This window comes from Orbicella franksi, chromosome 2 (assembly GCF_964199315.1).
Source record: "Orbicella franksi chromosome 2, jaOrbFran1.1, whole genome shotgun sequence".
In the NCBI taxonomy this organism is placed as follows: Eukaryota; Metazoa; Cnidaria; class Anthozoa; order Scleractinia; family Merulinidae; genus Orbicella; species Orbicella franksi.
The window spans coordinates 17117477-17135086 of NC_138146.1; the positions used below are offsets into that span (position 1 = coordinate 17117477).

Sequence of the window (17610 nt, forward strand, 5' to 3'; positions counted from 1 at the left end):
CAATCAGGAACAAATTGATTCCACTGTCTTTGTTTTCCCCTGTTGCATGAGGTCGAAACCATGGCGTCTGTAGTCATTCTGTGTTTCGCAGCAGCAACATGCTACATTTTAAGATGGTTGTTTCTGTACTTTCGTGGAGGACAGGGAAAAATAGAAGGCATAAGAAACAGATATGTTCTCATAACCGGAAGCGGATCGGGCTTTGGTAAGCAGATTGCCGTGGAATTGGATCAGCTGGGTGCTCGAGTGATCGCGACTTGCAGAACAAAGGCTGGCGAGGAGTCTGTTAGAGCTGTTTGTAGTAACAGAGTCAAGACCTACTGTATGGACGTTACAGACGCTGATCAGGTTAGAGAGGTTTTTGAAAGTGTCAAGAAAGAGATTCCAGCGGACGAAGGTAATTTTTGACAAGAGACACTATGTAGTTTCTTGTTCTTGATCAATAATTTTAAGAGCAACATGTTGCTTGTCCTCGATCAAGGAGCTGTTTTAAAAGCATTAATTTAACCGTATTGATACTCTCCTCTGGATATATATAGCCGAGTCTTAGATAAGCGAACGATTACGCAGTGAAACTCGACTTCTGATCATTTGATTTAATGTGAGTAATAGAAGTGAAATGATCGTTTAAAGTTGGCGCAGTGGATTCTCGAAAATCTTACTGACGCGATATTTTAATTCGACACCAATAAAATGCTAATCATATCGACGGGACATAGCAAGACTGTCAAGGAATAAAAGCTTAAAATTGATTCGGAACCTCAGTGAGCTGTTCAGACGGTAAAAGAGAAGCAACTTACAGGCAATATATATTACATCATTACGCGTTACGTGACGGCGCTGAAAGAACTGAGATAGTTTCGCACGCAATTCATCTCCTGCAGTACGCTTACCTTCTCGTTAACTGACATATAATCTTCAATCATGCCAGCATGTCAAAATTGTGATAATTGTTTACTCTAGTTTCAGCGAGGAAGTCACTTATTAAGGCAGTTTCTCATACAAGTCTGTCTCATTTATGTGTCGTTATAGTAAGTCAGGATGTAGATCTATACTGACAAGCTGTTAAGTGGCTATATTTTTTTTATCACATGTAGTCATAACTGACACGAAGATCAGTAGAGGTTGAGTATCTTTCTCCAATACATACTAAGCTCTTGAAGGTCACGAAAATTGCATTCAGGTAGCGAGATATGGACATATGCCAGCGTAATCAGGAAGCCAACGAGTCGAAATTTTCATTGCCTATAGTTTGTGTCATCACGTAAGCGTACTGAAGGATCGCGTGACGGATAAAATGACGACCGCCAAGGAGATGAAATAAGAACTCGACTTCCTCTTTTACTTTTACTGGTTAAGAGATGCCCGTATAATATTCACCCATTTCGTTTCTGCTGACATTAATTTTAACTGTCGTGTTCGTACGCCAAGGGATGTTCAATCACTCCCCGGCGGTATCCGGTCGTTCGCCAACGTCTTAGGTCGATTCGCCAACGTCCTACTGGTCAATTCGCCAACGTCTAAATAAAAGTTTACCTTCACCTGTGTGTGCTGTCATTTATTTCATTCCCTCACCCAGAATTATTTACCATGCAAGAGCACCTCATTATTGCGACGACAGTTTTCTGCTACGCTACCCCTCCCTCTAAGATTTTTTTTTTGTATGAACACTAACGGGGGGAGGAAGCGTAACTGATTTATAACAATCAATACAGCTTGAATGTTACTAAAACTACGAGTTAAAAAGTCTTCAGTAAAAATCTAAACAGTATTCAGCATTCATTTATCCCGCGCGTGTGTGCAATTAACCTTTCTTTTCCTGTTTGAAAAAAAAAATCAAAAGCTTCGCTATTGTTTAGAATATGTGAAAAAGTCACAAGTCAAACTACAATTGACACTAATTAGCGTGGCATTTTAATTAGCGTCGTCTATGGGATTTTTGTTTTTAGGCTTATTAGAATATGAATGTTTCCCGTTAACCAATCAGAACTGTGAATTTTATCACACTTACCTTTCTGATCCGATGCCATAAGTATAAAAGCCCCTCCCCCCCCCCAAAAAAAAATACTGGATCTTCATGCGCGCTTTAGAGCAACTGAATTCGATCAACTTAACGTCATGAACATCTGCAACGTGTGTAACTTCTCCGTTTGCCCGCGCCAGGAAGGCCTCCAATGTGAAGGCTGCTACCGATGGCAACATCGTACCTGCGATACTGGAATATCCCGAGCCCAGTACCGCGCCGCTGTACAGTCTGGTGAGGGAATCGACTGGAGTTGCCAGGTGTGCAAGGAGACACCATGCTTCGAGAGTACCAGAATAGAGGAAGATATGGTCTCTTTGATCAATGACCGTACTGGATATCTGACCTTGGCGAATTGACCAGTAGGACGTTGGCGAAGCGACTTAGGACGTTGGCGAATCGACGTAAGACGTTGGGGAATGAGTCGTTGGTGAAACGACTCGTTGGCGAAACGACCGTAAATCCTCCCCGGCTACCTTTTTCATCCACCTAGATGGCTTTTTTTTTTTTAATTTGCGTGATAACCACTGTCACCATTAGACTCACTCGTTTCCGCGGTTACAACAAGATATCCTCAAAGCTGTCTGAAAATGTAATAAACTAGTAGTAATCAAAGATCATGAGTGCGTTCGACACCGTCGCCTTCACATATATACCTTAAATGACTTAACTAGCTGACTTTCAACCTCTGTCTATTGCTAAAATCAACATTTTTCATGAACAACCGAGGTTGTACCCCGGGGGGGGGGGTACTTTGGGAATTTCTGGGTAGGGATGTCCCGCTGGGACCCTGGAACCCTTAGCCTATACCAGAGCTAGTTCAGCTCCGGAATTTTGCTAACCTATACTAGAGTAAACTCCCCAAATCCCCCCATCTACCGACACTGTTGAGGCTGATTTGCGTAAATTTAAACTTGCCGATTTGATTTTTTTATATTTTGGAGTGGCAATTCCTGGTTTCCTTGCTCTAAATAAAATCTTCAACCAACCAGTCAGTTTTGTGAAAAATGATATTCTATTTTAGACCCTATCCTAGAGTAAACTGCTTGAAAACCATACCCTTCACAGCGGCACATACCTATATAGCCCATATATGGCAGTGCCCCCTCCCCCGGGGGTTGTACACAGACAGATATAGTGTCAAAGTCCATGCCAGTGAAGAGGTCCCCTGTATAGACAACAATGGCCGATTTGCTGTAGATAGATAGATAGATAGATAGATGTAATTGGTCGATCGAGAAAGCAACAACTTCATTGCTCGACAAGCAATTCCAGAAGTGCACAGGCAATGTGTAGTAACTTAGACGACTTCATTCACTCCACAGGACTGTGGGGACTGGTAAACAATGCCGGAAAACTATCGGTGGGCATGATTGAGTTGCAACCGCTGGACAGTTTTAAAAGCATCGCAGATGTTAATCTTTGGGGAGCGATATTTGTCACGCAAACCTTTCTCCCATTGGTGAAAAAAGCGCGTGGACGCATTGTCAATATCGGAAGCATCTTGGGTAAGGTCGTCACTGAATGAAAACTAGAAACTCAAGAATGAGGTTTGTAAGGGACTGGAAAAGATCTTGGCATCGGCTAATCACGTGATCCCATTCACGTGACTAGTCGTTTGCTCATGAATGACACCTGTACACTGCGTCTTTCTGAACATAATTGGTTCGAGGGAGTATTCTTTAACGTTGTCCAGCTATCAGAAAAGACAGAAAAATCAAGCTTACTTTAATTCCCTCAACAAAGAAGATTTCTAAATACGAAAAAAATCTGAACGACTTGTCAGCTGGAATAAAAAATGACCCAAAATTGAGGTATTTTCAAGTGCCACAGAGTATAGTTACGTGGAAATATTTGTAGGAAGCTCATAACGAAGTGTTTCGGTTTTATCAGGTCGAATAGTTCTTCCCTATTTGTCTGCCTACACCATCTCCAAATATGGTTGTTCAGCCTTTTCTGATGCCCTGAGGCGAGAAATGTCCCCCTGGGGGGTACATGTGAGTATTATTGAGGCTGGAGCTCACAAAACTAAACTGGTGAGTGGCGATATTTTAGCGGAACAGTGGCAGTCCTTGTGGAGTGGACTCAGCGAAGAAATGAAGCAGGAATACGGAGGCAACGAAGGACTTCAAAGAGGTAATCTAACAGATCACGCCAACAAAACTAGCTGGACCTTGCCTGTAGCGGCCCTGAACTTAGAGTGAGTTCTAGTACGTGCATTCCTTAAGAAAAAGAACCAGTAACAGTCACATCAAGCAGTTTTAAATATTCTTCGTTGCATGGTTTTTCGCGTTCGAAAGTTTTTTGTACTTCGTAAAGGGTTTGGCTTTAATTTGTAAGCGACATAAAAAGGGTTAAAGGAAGTGAGCGATATATTGTTATATGATAAGTTGGATAATTCTCGCATTTTTATTGGTTCTTTCTAATGATCAATTGGAAGACAAACACGTAGATGACGTCATCAACATTTTTTTGTTTCTTTGTTATATAAAGCAAATAGATGCCATGTTGCCGTGCGTCTGTTCACTAACTGATCACAGAAGACGTCAAATTGTGGTTAGAACATATCAGTGACACATTCGGTTATCTCCTCGTCTGCCACTTTTTTGTTCTCACCACATTTGACGTCATCTGTCTTCTATTACTGCACAGACGTACGACAACGTGGAATCTATTTGCTAATCTGATGTGCAATTTATCTCTATTCCTGGACAGGTGTGGAAAGCATGAAGCGGTTCGACATTGTAACCTCCCCGCGCACGGACAGAGTGGTCAGTAGTGTCCTTCACGCTCTTACGTCACGTGATCCGCAGACACACTACGTCATTGGACACGATGCTAAAGCTTTGGCATGGTTGTCAATGATGCCCGCCTGTATCACTGACTTTCTCTTTAGACTTTTGTCAGTTATATGGCCAGGTCCTGGGCCAAAGCAACCTCGTTCCTAAGGCTATTCCGTTCTGCCCCTACCAAATTAAATTTCAAGGTTAAAGCTCTGGCGACGAAGTTGGTGCCGAGGAGAAACGAGTTCGAGTTAACTCGATGATCATGTAGTTAGGTGTTTTAAAATTGAATATTCAAAGAATTTAAAGAATTAAAAAAATGATAATCTTGCCGGACATGTTTTCTTTTATCTAATACCATTGGAACCTTCTCTAGTAACCAATAAGAATCAAAGTCATACCGAGGATTCTGAGCGGAGAAACGCCAGAATCATTTATGCAGCCCATTAGTCTTACAACCTATATATCCAGGCGTGCCACGCAGTTAAAGAAAAAATCGCAAGACAATTTAAAAAACAATTAAAAGTAATTGAGTTAATTACTAAAAGGATATTGTTCAGTAAACAAATTTCTTGTTTATCTTTTGTCGTTTTATAAGGACTGCAGACGAGGAGGGAAAACTCTGTTATATTAATTACAAGTAATTAAATTTCTTTTTCCTGTACATAGGCAGATACGCTTTTCTAACCTAATCATAAAAATTACAATTTCCGCGATCGTGATTGGCTTAAAAAACTCCTATTTTCCACTAATTCACTTGCCAAGTTGTTATCGGACAATTTGTTATTGGACAGTTTATTATCGGACAGCACAATAAGCCAATCACATTCAAAGTTGTAGTTTAAATCAACCAATCACATTCAAAATTGTAGTTTCGTACGTGCGTGCGTGCGGTTTTGTGTTTTTGGCACCTAAATAGCCCTTTTCACGGTTACCTTTGCTCATTTGCATTACAATAAAATCTAGCATGTATGTGAGACAATCTCGGACTATTTTGTAGTTTTAGCCCGAAATTACCTCGAATGCACGTTGGATTACATTGTAATGCAATGGAGAAAAATTAACCGTGATGTTTACATCTCCTTTGTAGGTATTTTAATGAAAATTTTCCCTTTCTTTCATAACTTGGCTATTCTTCTTTTCTCAGAAATTGTAATTTTTATGATTAATTGGTAATAAGACTTCGTATCGTCCAATTCGGTCTATAATCATACTCGTGATAAACAAATCGGACTCCCGCTGCGCGGTCATCCGATTTTGTTATCACTCTTATGATAACCGACCGAATTGGACTCCACCCAGTCCTAGGCATAGTCTAAAACCAGGACTGGACCCTGGACCCTGGACTCTGGACTCTGGACTCTGGACTCCAGATTAAAAAGTATCAAAAAATAAATAAATAAATAAATTAATCAATTAAACTGAAACAAAAATTAAAATTGTACAAGGTTGGCACCGCCGGGTTTTTGACACATGTCACATGACAGCCGTTTTCTGGAATGTAACACAACACTACCACCTCCTGGTGGGGCAAGGAAAGAGGGTACACATGCAGTTTTGTCAAAGTAAGAAAATTAAAATAAATAAATAAAAATTAAAAAATAAAATTGAAAAAATAAAAAATATATATTGAATAAAGATACTGACAAAGTCTGGGTTGTAAATAGGGGTTTTTGTTTATAATACAGGGTTTTTGCCTCATTATAAGATGAAAACAGAGGGGGTGGGGGTGGGGGTGGGGTGGAGGAAGGAGGGTGCATGCACATTTTTGGCAAAGTATTTTGTTTTTTGATCTATGGTGCAAAGGGGTGGATGACAGAAAACAATTGCTGATTGTAAGCAAACCCCTAAAACACATAGAAATGATTGTTGTAGGATATATTGCGACAGTTTTAATATTAAAACGTCACTATACGTTAGCTTACGATTACAATATTTACCAGTACACATGCTCTGGGTGTCAACTAAATGATTTTCTTTATTGTAGTAACCACCTCTTCTCTGCATGCACCAGTTTAAACAGAACATTTGTGACGTTTCTATTACCTGTACAACAAAAAGTGTTTATCTTTCAAGGTAAATGGAATTAGGGAGTGTTTCCTATAACCCAGAAAGCTATGAGTAAGGGAAGCGACACCCCCAACAACTCCTGATAAAATATTAAATCATTCTAGAATTATTTTCAAAAATGTTCATTCCATTATTTATAGCATGATGACCAGGAAAAGACATAAAGAGCTTTGCAAGATTCATATTTTCAAATTAAGAACAATTTTGATGGCATTGGCTGTAAAAGTACCAACTGGCATCTTAATGCCTTCTTTCCCTCCCCTCCTTAACTCCCTCAACACACACACATATTTTTTTCTATCACCTGAAGATCATTTCCGATTATAGATTACTACTAAAGATGGCTGAAGATGTTTTCAGATGAAAAGATTAGGGGTAGCGTCACGTGACATGAGGCAAAAAACCCTGTCTTTTTATTTTTTATTTTGTTTTATTTTTTAAATTTTTTAAAATTTTTTTAATCTGGAGTCCAGAGTCCAGAGTCCAGAGTCCAGGGTCCAGTCCAGATGTTAGACTATGCCCCGAGTCCTATTACCATTACATATCAAACGACAAGAGGCTGAAAGAGTAAGATAACTAGCGTTTTCCGCATTGGCTGCCAATAACGCTTCCATTGCTGTGACATGGGGAAAACAGGAAGAAGCAACCGGATGCTGACATGCTGTTCTACGCTACGAATCGCATTTTCAGTAAAAAAAGGAAAGAAACAAGAAAGGACGGAAATATACTGATAAAGAAATATAGATAAAACTGATAGATAGGGATACCGTACCATTAAATTAGAAACTTCAACATCACCCGGGCAACCTCCTCTCCCCCTCCCCGCAAAATTCCCATTCCTCGGGAAAAAATGAAATGCTCGAGCTCGTAGGTCCTCCCACCCAACTCCTGCTTTGAAATTCTTCCATGTCCCAAGTATTGTTTTTATAAGTTTATATCAAAATACAAAGGCGATTAAATTTTGGATAAACACGAATTTTCAGGGACATCACAAGGGTTTTGAAGGCCTTCCGTTTAGAAGAAAGATTGCACGACGAAGCCGGGTGAAGATCGCGTGACGACGTCAAGTTCTTCCCAGCCCTCTCTCGGTTTGTGGGCTGAGGTGCTGCACTCACCGACGGGACAATGAATCCTGCGAGTTTTCTATCCTTATTGCCATCGTGGATCCTCCTGGTCATTATTTCCCTGATCACTATCTATTTTGTCGCGTGTTTGTTGCCAAGGTCAAAAATTGACTTGAAGGGAAAATATGTTCTTATCACGGGCTGCGACTCGGGCTTCGGAAGGAAAACAGCCATCACACTGGACAAGATGGGAGCTTTTGTGTTGGCGACTTGCTTAACGAAAGAAGGAGAGCAGAGTTTGAAATCAGTGACGAGCGACAAACTGAAAACTTTCCAGATGGATGTGACCAACTCTCAACAGATCAAAGATGTATACAGCGAGGTGAAGAAGGAAATTTCTTCTGGTACGTTGCAAACTGTATTTATCAGTTGCGCGCATGTTTCCAAAAGTCAGTCATTGATCGTCATTGTGAAGTACCCAATAATTTTGGCAGAATTCATCAGAAATTCGACATTCTACACTGGGAAAGGAAGGGGTGGGTGGTTTCTGCAGTAGCCTAGCTACTTTTCAGATCTGTGCAAGCTCTTTGGGCACGCTTTGCAATTTTCCCGGATCGATCAGCATTGCGTGACGATCGCCGCACAGGGAGGAAGAAGCATTGCGTGAAGGTACCATGAACAACCGCAATAACATGTATATCAACACTGTTTGGTATGGCATTAAGTAAAATGAAATTCAATAGTTTTTGAAATTAATGTGGCATGATTTGACAACAACAACCAGATTGTTTACCACTGTTTCTTTTCCTCCTGCTAATTGGTGCAGTTGTTAGTTATCGTCAAATGATGACATTTGTGTGATAATGCTATAATTTGTGAAAGAAGTTATACCTTGCCTGAACTCTCTTATAATCATTTGAAGCAAGTGTTCAAAGGGACAGATGCTTAGGATCTAGGACTTAGGATACTGTAAAATTGCCAGACAGTATTTAATTTGTCTTTCAGCTGGATTGTGGGGCCTGGTAAACAATGCTGGAATTCTTTACTTCAGCCCCATCGAATGGACGCCACTAGACATCTTCAGACGCAGTGCCGACGTCAATCTATGGGGAATGATTGATGTCACTAAAACCTTTCTCCCATTAATCAAGAAGACCCGTGGGCGAGTAGTTAACTTATCAAGCATTGCAGGTACTTGTACATTAAGGCTAGTCTCCCTACACAAATGCGCTTTGGGTTTGTCACAGAATCTCAAGGAGCCTGCTACTGGGCTTGAGGAGTAATGACTGTGTGACAAGCCCACAGAGCATCCACAGCAGAGGCTACACGTAAGGGTTTTTCTCTGCAGTTTGACAGGTTGGTGAATGACACAAGGCTACAAAAATATTATATTGTTGATTAAACAGAATAATTATCTCAAAGGAAGACAAACCTTCTGGAAAGTAACATGATGACTTGGAAAAATCCTTCCCATTCATAGAAAAGAAAGACTGAATGTGACGGTGAAGGTGAAGCAGTTGATATTTTCCTTTCAATGACATAATTTTAGGACCAAAAAATTTAAAACATGCTCTTTCCAATTCTGAAATTCATATAGCTATAGCTAAAACTTAAGAAATTATTGTTCATGTGACCATAATTTGGTTTTGGTTTTAACGGTTCGAGATTGGCTGAGTAGTCTAATTGGTAAGTAATTGGTTTGGTTTTGGTTTTACGACACTCAACTGAAAACCACTCTTAAAATCATACCAATTAATTTTAACTCATTTACCATCTCATTTCAATAGGGCGAGTTTCATTCAACTTTTATGGATCATATAGTGTGACCAAGTATGGTGTGGAGGCATTTTCTGATGCCTTAAGGCGTGAGATGCAGCCTTGGGGAATCAAAGTCAGTATGCTTGAACCAGGATCATTTTTAACCAACATCTGTGCCCCTAATGTGTTTGAGCAGCAACTAAGACAGGCATGGAACATGCTGAGTGATGAGCTAAAGAATGAATATGGAGAGGAGTACTTAAATGCAGGTATCGATCTGTTCTGGGGTACAAAGAAAAAACTATTAGCTGTTGACTTGAACCCACTCACTAGTTGTCAAGTTGGAAAGATACACAATAAAACTAAGGCCATCTGGAGCCATTCCCAGAACGCCCAGTGTTCAGCATGGTAGTCTTGCTTTAGATGCCCTCAGCTAAATTGCTTTTTTCTGACTGGATAGACAGTGACTGGGTACAGGCCTGCCTCACTTCTGGGGTGTATTTCCCAGATGTTTCAGATACACACTCAAAATTCTTCCTCCTGCAATGTGTCAAAATAAGCTCACAATGTTGGTTGACCCATCATTGTTCTTCCAAGTCTATTGCTCCATTATTTCTTGTTTTAACTGTATTAACAATGTCCCAGTACTCTGCTCATACTCCAAGCTTCTCACCTTGATAATTTATGCTCAAAGGGGCAGTGTACTGACTAGCATATCATGTTTTAGTAATATTATTAAAGTATGACAAGGAACTTGCTAAAGTTTTGCTTAGAAAAACAAAATGTTTGACTCAAGTTTAAAGAGTGTGCTGATAATTTTGTAACTCTAATGTAGGCTTGTTTGATTATCAACAAATTTTTCAGGTGTTGAAGTGCTGAGAAATAAAATATACCGTAATTTGGATATCAACGAAGTTGTCAACACAATAGTGGATGCCCTTATATCAAGTTCTCCGTGTGACCGCTACTTAGTTGGCAAAGATGCCAAGTATGCTCTTATATGGCTAGCAAGTTTACCAGCTTTTGTTGCAGACTTTCTCATTAATACAGCTTTTAACGCACCTCAACCACAGGGAGCTTGTCTTATGTGACTGTACTAAAAACAAACATTCAAGATTCAGCAACACATCTCAGAACAAAAAATAACTGTACATTTGGTTAAATTTTATTTGATAGTGGTAGCAAATGATACAAGTACGACCCATGAATTCCCCTCAGCTCCTGGGATGATGATGAAATCTAGCCTTTGACTCCAAAGAAGACAAAACATTTTAACAGTTTACCCAATATTGCACGCTGCACATACATATACTAATATATCCATTTTATTTTTATACTTTGGTGTGCTTGCTATTACTTACTTTAGATGTCTTTGTTGAAGTGTACCATTAATCATCATTATAACATCATGGTATAATAAGATCAAATCTATGAATTACATAAAATATAGCTACTGTTGTACTAAGTTCAAAACATTGTTATTTTAGATAGAAAAACTTTAAAGTTCAATTGAATTGTAAGTGTTGGCAAATTTTAATTGGCAGATTTATGAAAGTTACTGTTACAAAAGATAATGACTTTAAAATGGAATGTGCATTATCCATGTAAGAATATTTATCCACAAAATGATTGTTTTACATATGCTATATATTGCCTACTTTTTAAGCATCAGTGCTACTGTACTTTACATTTAATTACAAGAAAATGATAACTTAGAGTATGAACCACAAATAATGACTTCATATTTAAAAGTGTCTCACATGTTGATAAGGTGGATTTCTGTTGAACAGTACACTGTTTTCATACCTTTTTAATTAAAACAAATAAAAGAGGAAGAACTTTTTGTTGTAACAAGGAGAAGTGTGCATTTTACACTTTGAAACAGGTTGAACCATGAAAGAAATGCCAAATAAGTTATGTGCTATTTGATAAAATTATGACTTCTTTGTATGGAAGGTGGTGAAATGATAGCATAAGAGAATATGTGTCTCCCTGGAGTAAAATTAAATGACAGCATACTACACAGGACCAGTTTAAAAGGATGAGTGGTTTACATTCAATAACGTGAATTTAAAGTGAGTAATAAGCTTTCCGTGAAGAGCTTTGCTGAAATATTTATATGCAACGATAAAATTTCTTTCAAATAAAGTGACTGGAAAATAACAAACCTTGTGTTCATTATTTTGTTTACTACATAAACAGGAGAATGATACTGGACATGCAAAGGCAATAACTGTGTTACATGTATTTCATGCACATTCAGTGGTTAATTTTATTATTAAAACACAGAAGGACAGCTACAGTGCAACTAACGGTACTCCAACTAAGGCCACTTAAGTAAATTCTTTGCAAATTGATCACTTACATTTTAAAAGTTCTAAAATAGTAAGTGTTAATGATCAAAGTGACCACAGATCTGTTGCCTTTGTTATGTACCACACAATTACATTAATAATTTGTTGGAACACTGTTGTTAACCTCCAGGATTTTTATTCGTTAAATTTGTAGAAAATTTTGTTAAGCGGCCTTGGTTAGAGCAGTCAGACTGTAAACAAAATTATTTCATCTACCTGTCCAGTCATATGATAATAGCGGAGCTCTGACGGCCCATTGTGGATATAGGAAAGTAAAGGAAACCCATAAATTGATTTTCTCATGGTTATTGTTGCTAGCAGTATTGCTCATGGGCATGTATGCATGATGATGGTGACGACGGAGTTGTGCAACATGGCAGCCATACTCCAGCTAAGAGGTTGGCTTAGCCTTAGTTTATAGAGTACTTCTTTGATATTGGACATCCATGTTATGGTCAATAATTGACACCTGTCAAAACAAGGTAATCACTGACCAGTATCACCTGACCATATTGCTGGCTCAAGTTTAGAGCTCATAGAGATCACATGTTTATTTTTTGTAAGTTGACCACTGACTAATTGCTGGCTTTCGATTGGATTGTGGGCTCAAGCAGAGTTTTAACTTGTCGTAATCAGGGCCGGGTTGTTCAGAAGCTGGTTAACGCTAACCCAGGATTAAAAGTGAACCAAACTATAAATTTTTCTTGTTTAAAAATGTTTTTCACTGCTTATGTTTTGTGTAGTTTGAGATTACTTAAACTCAAAATAGAAGGTCAAACAATATAAAAAAACTCACCACAAAGTTACAAAACTCAACAGGAGCTCCGCTTTTAGGCTGGGCTAAATCTATATATTAAAATTAGTGAATGAGTGTGCAAGAATGTTCCAGGTGGAGAGTTGGTACCATTTTCAAAGGATGTTTTCTAAAAGGATTAGCTTCCCTGTCAAAAATGGTACGTGAAAGGGTAAGGGTTTGGACCTTGAGCTGGTTCCCCCCTGCCCCCCAACCCTGAAAAAGTCACAGCTATTAAAAATGTAAAAAGCAGCTTTTGAGCAGAGGATTAAATCACAAAATACACTAACAGTATTATCTTTGTATCTACTAATGACTGCTCCTCTCATCATTCAAAGCCTGTCCAGTCACTGTGTTCTTCTTCTTCATCTTTTGCATGGTGTATGCATCGTATTTTTTCCTTCAGCATGGGAGTTCCCTTACGTGCTCCAAGAACTCTTGCATGAAGCACAATCACAAATTCTTCTTCAGCTTCATTTTTAAGCACAAATTTGTCCCTAAGGAGTCCTTCCTTGTGTGCATCTAGCTCCAGTGTGATTTCATGACCTTTACCATCTGCTAAAATGTTAGTTAAAAAACCAAGTGATGAAGGAATTTTAAACTTGGTGATCACATTAACATGTGTAACAAAACTGGAGTGAATATTATGAACCTTTATTATATAAAACTTATTCAATAGTGGTATACCTAGTGGTAGCAAATTGGTAAAACCAATATCCCACATGCAAGGATACCATTTTTATCCACACATATGTGTTATCATTTTTTTATATCAGTTTTGTTACCTTAAAGTGCATAAGAGTGTCATTTTTTTTGTGATGCACATTTGTGGTGCCAAGTTTCAAGAACACTACTTCAATATTTCCAGAGATATCATTTATTCAGTATTTTACCACTTTTTAGTTGCAAACAATATGACGTCATCACTGATCTAATTTGCATAATAGAAAAATGTCAATATCTCTAAAACGAAAAAAGATAATTCAAAAAGAAAAACTCCATTCTTCTGTATTTTGAAAGGCTTTTCAAATAAGCAGAAATTATTTTTCACATCATATGTACTTTACTTCACTTAAATTTGTTCTGAAGTCTTCAGCAATCTTTGGAAATCGCCGGAAATTTTCGAAAAACATTTGGAAATGTTCGTCTGGCCTTCGGACAACTGCCTAAAACATTGTTATGTATTGTGAAAATTTCATATAATAAAAGGAAAATTACATGGTTGCTTGGAGATGTGGAATTTCTCTTCTTGTGTTGAAAAATACTTCACTCGTTCACCATGCTCACACGTGAAATATTTTTAAACACTCAGAGAAATTTTGTATCTCCCTGTGGCCATGAAATATCCTCTATATCTTCAATAAACTCACCCAGACTGTTGACATTTCCTACAGCTATAAAAGGTGTATTGATAACAGGTGTTAATGATGTGGATCGTGGAGCTATTGGAACAGTGAGTTGTATTTCATACTTGTGTCTGTGCTGGAGAAAGCCCAAGTGAGCATTAAGTATTGATTCTCCCTTCATACGCAGTTGTATTTCTGTGTTAGCAGTAACATCCTCTGGAAAGTGAACATGATGGCCTGCCAAAAATACAAAACTACATACATCAGACAAACAATGGACCCAGCTCTAAGAGTCTTAAGGTGATTCCTCACATTTGCATTGCGCATCCTTACTGCGCATAATTTATAGCGTCACTAACGCGTGCTCACGCACGCACACATTGAAAACATGGCACATTTGCCTCGATACTGAGTTCTGTCAGTTGAAAAATGACTATAGCTCACCAATGAGCTCAGGCACGCCAATTTTTTTTCCAGTCGTTTTAATCAAATAATCATCAACTTTATGTGAGAAAAGACTGATCTGACTTCTATTGCTGAAAATTGAAGAAATAAGGAAAATAGCAGCTGCACTGTAGTCTTTTCTATTTTGCAGTTTGATAGCTGTGGCAAGCAATTTGGTTCCAATATTTCAACAAGGATTCAGCTGTCTGTCAAAATCAAACGTAAAAAGTTTACTTGTGTCTCACGCAAGTGTTGGCTGTAGTTTGAGGCGTGTTTTCATGAGTCTGGGCTCACAAAGATTTTACCATAACTTGGAATGCGTTCTTGTAATAAGCATTAAATAATGCCAAAATGGGACATTTTCAATGCCTCGCTCCTCCTTAACGAGCAAGGGTGCCCCCCTTTTTATTTTATAATTAAAGTTCTCTTTAATAAATATTCAGTGGACAAAGTTTGAACAAAAGTCTACTGATTGTTTATTCCAGGGGAATAACCTTAAACTTTAATCAAGCTAATTTTTCTGCTCTACATTGTCTTCACAATGTTAATGATGATAACACCACGAGAGGAGATTGCTATTTTGTAGTTCACCAGTTTCTTCTATGGAATATTCATAGAAAGCTGAGCAAAAGGAAGAATTTGAGAGCACCAGAACTGAAATAATCAAACCAAAACTTGACTTCCCAGACAAAGATATCAACAGAGTTGACCATAACACCAGTGTCGACAAAACAAATCTACAACCAAATCCTTTCAAACCTATTTGGGATGAACTGGATGTGGATAGCAACATACAGTCTGACTTTACCCACAGCCAGAGTAGGGAAGGCAGTAATCTTTTCAGCCTGTACAGCATAAATCAGTACACAACTTTCCAGATATAATCTTGCTGTCCTATGATTATATATGTATGACCTGCTAGTGGAGTTTCAACATGTCTCTGTCTATTTGTATTTTTATTCTCCCAGATCTCAGCATAATGCTAACTGTTAGAGCCAAGTTTAAAATAATTATTTAACACAGACTTGTTTACTTGTTGCATCCTGCATTGACCTTTTAGTGTAGTTTGTCAATCAAATCGTACAATTGATAAGAACATTAAACATAGAGAAAAACTGTTTGTGTAATATCAGATCATTCAAGAACTGTTCACTCCACTTTAAATATCCTTTACTTTGGGGTAGCTTAGTGTTAACTTAATTGCTAGTTCTAAATTATGGTTGTTTCAAGTTAAACCAGAAGTAAAAACATGTACATGCATTTGGGGCATTGAGGACTTATTTTTTCTAAGCTAATAGATACTAAAACATAAATACTTCAAATGGTATTCAGATCATGAAACAGAGTTGCCTGTCAAAACTTATAATTCATTCACCCAATGAGCTGTTGTGATATTTAGAGGATCTTACATGACCATGCAAAGATATGAATTTTATCTTCAAGTGCTGATGGTACTTCCCATGGGTGAGTGCAGCAGATGATTGAGAGATAACATCATCACAAGAAGATAACATTTGTATCCCTAAGCAGCCATGTAATGTTCTGTGTGCTAAATGGATATTGATGAAATATCCAAATCTAAGACATCTTGCATGACCTTGCATGTGAAAGGGATGCTCAAATTTTATTGGCTGACATGTGCCTTACAATGATGACATCAATATCCAGGGCTCACATATGAAATATAAATTATAGTATATGTACATCCTCAAATTTTGGGTACCAGAAAAAAAATCCCAGTATGTCATCAACATCTAAATAATGAAATAAATTAGCTTACCGTAAGTTATACCTGTTGTGACAGCCGCAACTATTTAAAGTAACTTTAATTAGCTTAATTGAGCTTAAGTAGGCTTTTTAATTATTTTTAATTCGTTGCACATCATGACCATTTCTTGAACTATGAAATTTGTTGCAATTCGCTGGTCATTTCCAAAAGGGCATTTTTCGCTCACGCCATGATCAAAACAGAATTAATTATTTACGAAAACGAAATCCAGCTGCATGGAATTCTCAAATTTCAATGCCTCAGGTACTCATGAAAGTCCAGCTCCTTATTATTTTAGTTATGAGCGAAGAATTTAGAGTTAATTCATAGTACTCTGATAAAACGACAAAATGGTAATTTTTCGAATTAGTAAGCCCAATGTTTATAAGCTAAGCTACAGTAAAGGTGGTTCAATATCAAGTGTTCTCGAACTGATCGGAACCGGCGCCATTGGACTCCCCATGCTGTAAAATGGTTGCCATGCAAAAGAGACGTTCTACATTCAATGAATTAATTCAGAAAGTGCTAAGTCATTGAAAAAGAATAAAGGAGTTACAAAATGAGACTTTCAGCGAGAGAAAACAATGAACTACCGGTAATTTGTTTATTAATTGCTTTCCGTGCCCAGCTGGCAAAGGCACAGCTTTCAAATTACACTCTCTTCAAATTTAAACAAGATTTTCAAGCCCTTAAACACTTAAAATAACATAACAACACATGTCTACACACTCACCATCTTCAGTATCCTCCTCCTCGTGCAACACGGCGTGGTTATTCAACTCTGCCATTTCGTGTCAATGCGGAGAAAAAGGCTATTGGCGAGGAAAGAAGAAGCCAGTCCGAGAGTTTCCAGAGATGATCAACAAACAAACTCTTCGGGGATAGGGTAAGTCGATTTCTTATCTCGCTTAAAACGGCGCCTTTCCAAACCTAAAAACACAAAACAAGTATTCTCACTTCTCGTTGTTAGTATTTATCTTGCTGAAGATGCAAGAGTGCTCAAGTCTGGGTCATATGCGTGAGTCTCCGTGAGTTCTTGACCCAAACTTGTCAAACTTGAACCTGCCTGCCCCGGTGCTGTCCCACCGCAGGAGATGGGAGTTTGTTTACCTCTGCCCTCCCTAGTCAAATTTATCATTGGCCATCTAGATGGGTGGTCGCTAAGTTAAGCAGTCGAAGCGTGATAGTTTTGTAGTTTTGCTGGTTT

General features: G+C 38.3%; 3 protein-coding genes across 4 annotated transcripts; 2 read left to right on the forward strand and 1 right to left on the reverse strand.

The window, feature by feature from the left end:
• Positions 1 to 60: 60 nt before the first annotated feature.
• LOC145478355 (dehydrogenase/reductase SDR family member 9-like) lies at positions 61 to 6346 on the forward strand. The gene is made up of 4 exons (XM_081456359.1): positions 61 to 397; positions 3349 to 3531; positions 3917 to 4159; positions 4739 to 6346. Exons 1-4 carry the CDS (start codon positions 61 to 63, stop codon positions 4969 to 4971), a joined length of 996 nt encoding a protein of 331 aa, XP_081312485.1. The 3' UTR covers positions 4972 to 6346.
• A 198-nt stretch (positions 6347 to 6544) lies between these two features.
• Positions 6545 to 11665, forward strand: LOC145478330 (short-chain dehydrogenase/reductase family 9C member 7-like). Its single transcript, XM_081456309.1, has 4 exons — positions 6545 to 8344; positions 8946 to 9131; positions 9728 to 9967; positions 10563 to 11665. Exons 1-4 carry the CDS (start codon positions 8002 to 8004, stop codon positions 10787 to 10789), a joined length of 996 nt encoding a protein of 331 aa, XP_081312435.1. The 5' UTR covers positions 6545 to 8001; the 3' UTR covers positions 10790 to 11665.
• A 1499-nt stretch (positions 11666 to 13164) lies between these two features.
• LOC145478332 (adipose-secreted signaling protein-like) lies at positions 13165 to 17529 on the reverse strand. 2 transcript variants are annotated; one of them, XM_081456313.1, is made up of 3 exons: positions 17137 to 17529; positions 14216 to 14428; positions 13165 to 13400 (listed from the first exon to the last, which is right to left on the reverse strand). In XM_081456313.1, exons 1-3 carry the CDS (start codon positions 17189 to 17191, stop codon positions 13174 to 13176), a joined length of 495 nt encoding a protein of 164 aa, XP_081312439.1. In that variant the 5' UTR covers positions 17192 to 17529; the 3' UTR covers positions 13165 to 13173. The 2 variants fall into 2 exon arrangements, with proteins under 2 accessions (XP_081312439.1, XP_081312438.1); XM_081456312.1 differs by having other exon boundaries at positions 13165 to 13403.
• Positions 17530 to 17610: the final 81 nt, after the last annotated feature.

What these genes read in the sequence shown, in the direction of transcription:
- LOC145478355 (XM_081456359.1), top strand. Translation starts at nt 61, where the DNA reads ATGGCGTCTGTAGTCATTCTGTGTTTCGCAGCAGCAACATGCTACATT. An exon ending in AGAGATTCCAGCGGACGAAG is followed by an intron (nt 398 to 3,348) that starts GTAATTTTTGAC and finishes TTCACTCCACAG; the next exon opens with GACTGTGGGGACTGGTAAAC. An exon ending in CAACGAAGGACTTCAAAGAG is followed by an intron (nt 4,160 to 4,738) that starts GTAATCTAACAG and finishes ATTCCTGGACAG; the next exon opens with GTGTGGAAAGCATGAAGCGG.
- LOC145478330 (XM_081456309.1), top strand. Translation starts at nt 8,002, where the DNA reads ATGAATCCTGCGAGTTTTCTATCCTTATTGCCATCGTGGATCCTCCTG. An exon ending in GAAGAAGGAAATTTCTTCTG is followed by an intron (nt 8,345 to 8,945) that starts GTACGTTGCAAA and finishes TTTGTCTTTCAG; the next exon opens with CTGGATTGTGGGGCCTGGTA. An exon ending in AGAGGAGTACTTAAATGCAG is followed by an intron (nt 9,968 to 10,562) that starts GTATCGATCTGT and finishes CAAATTTTTCAG; the next exon opens with GTGTTGAAGTGCTGAGAAAT.
- LOC145478332 (XM_081456312.1), bottom strand. Translation starts at nt 17,191, where the DNA reads ATGGCAGAGTTGAATAACCACGCCGTGTTGCACGAGGAGGAGGATACT. An exon ending in GGAGGAGGATACTGAAGATG is followed by an intron (nt 14,429 to 17,136) that starts GTGAGTGTGTAG and finishes TATTTTTGGCAG; the next exon opens with GCCATCATGTTCACTTTCCA. An exon ending in AGGAAATGTCAACAGTCTGG is followed by an intron (nt 13,404 to 14,215) that starts GTGAGTTTATTG and finishes CTAACATTTTAG; the next exon opens with CAGATGGTAAAGGTCATGAA.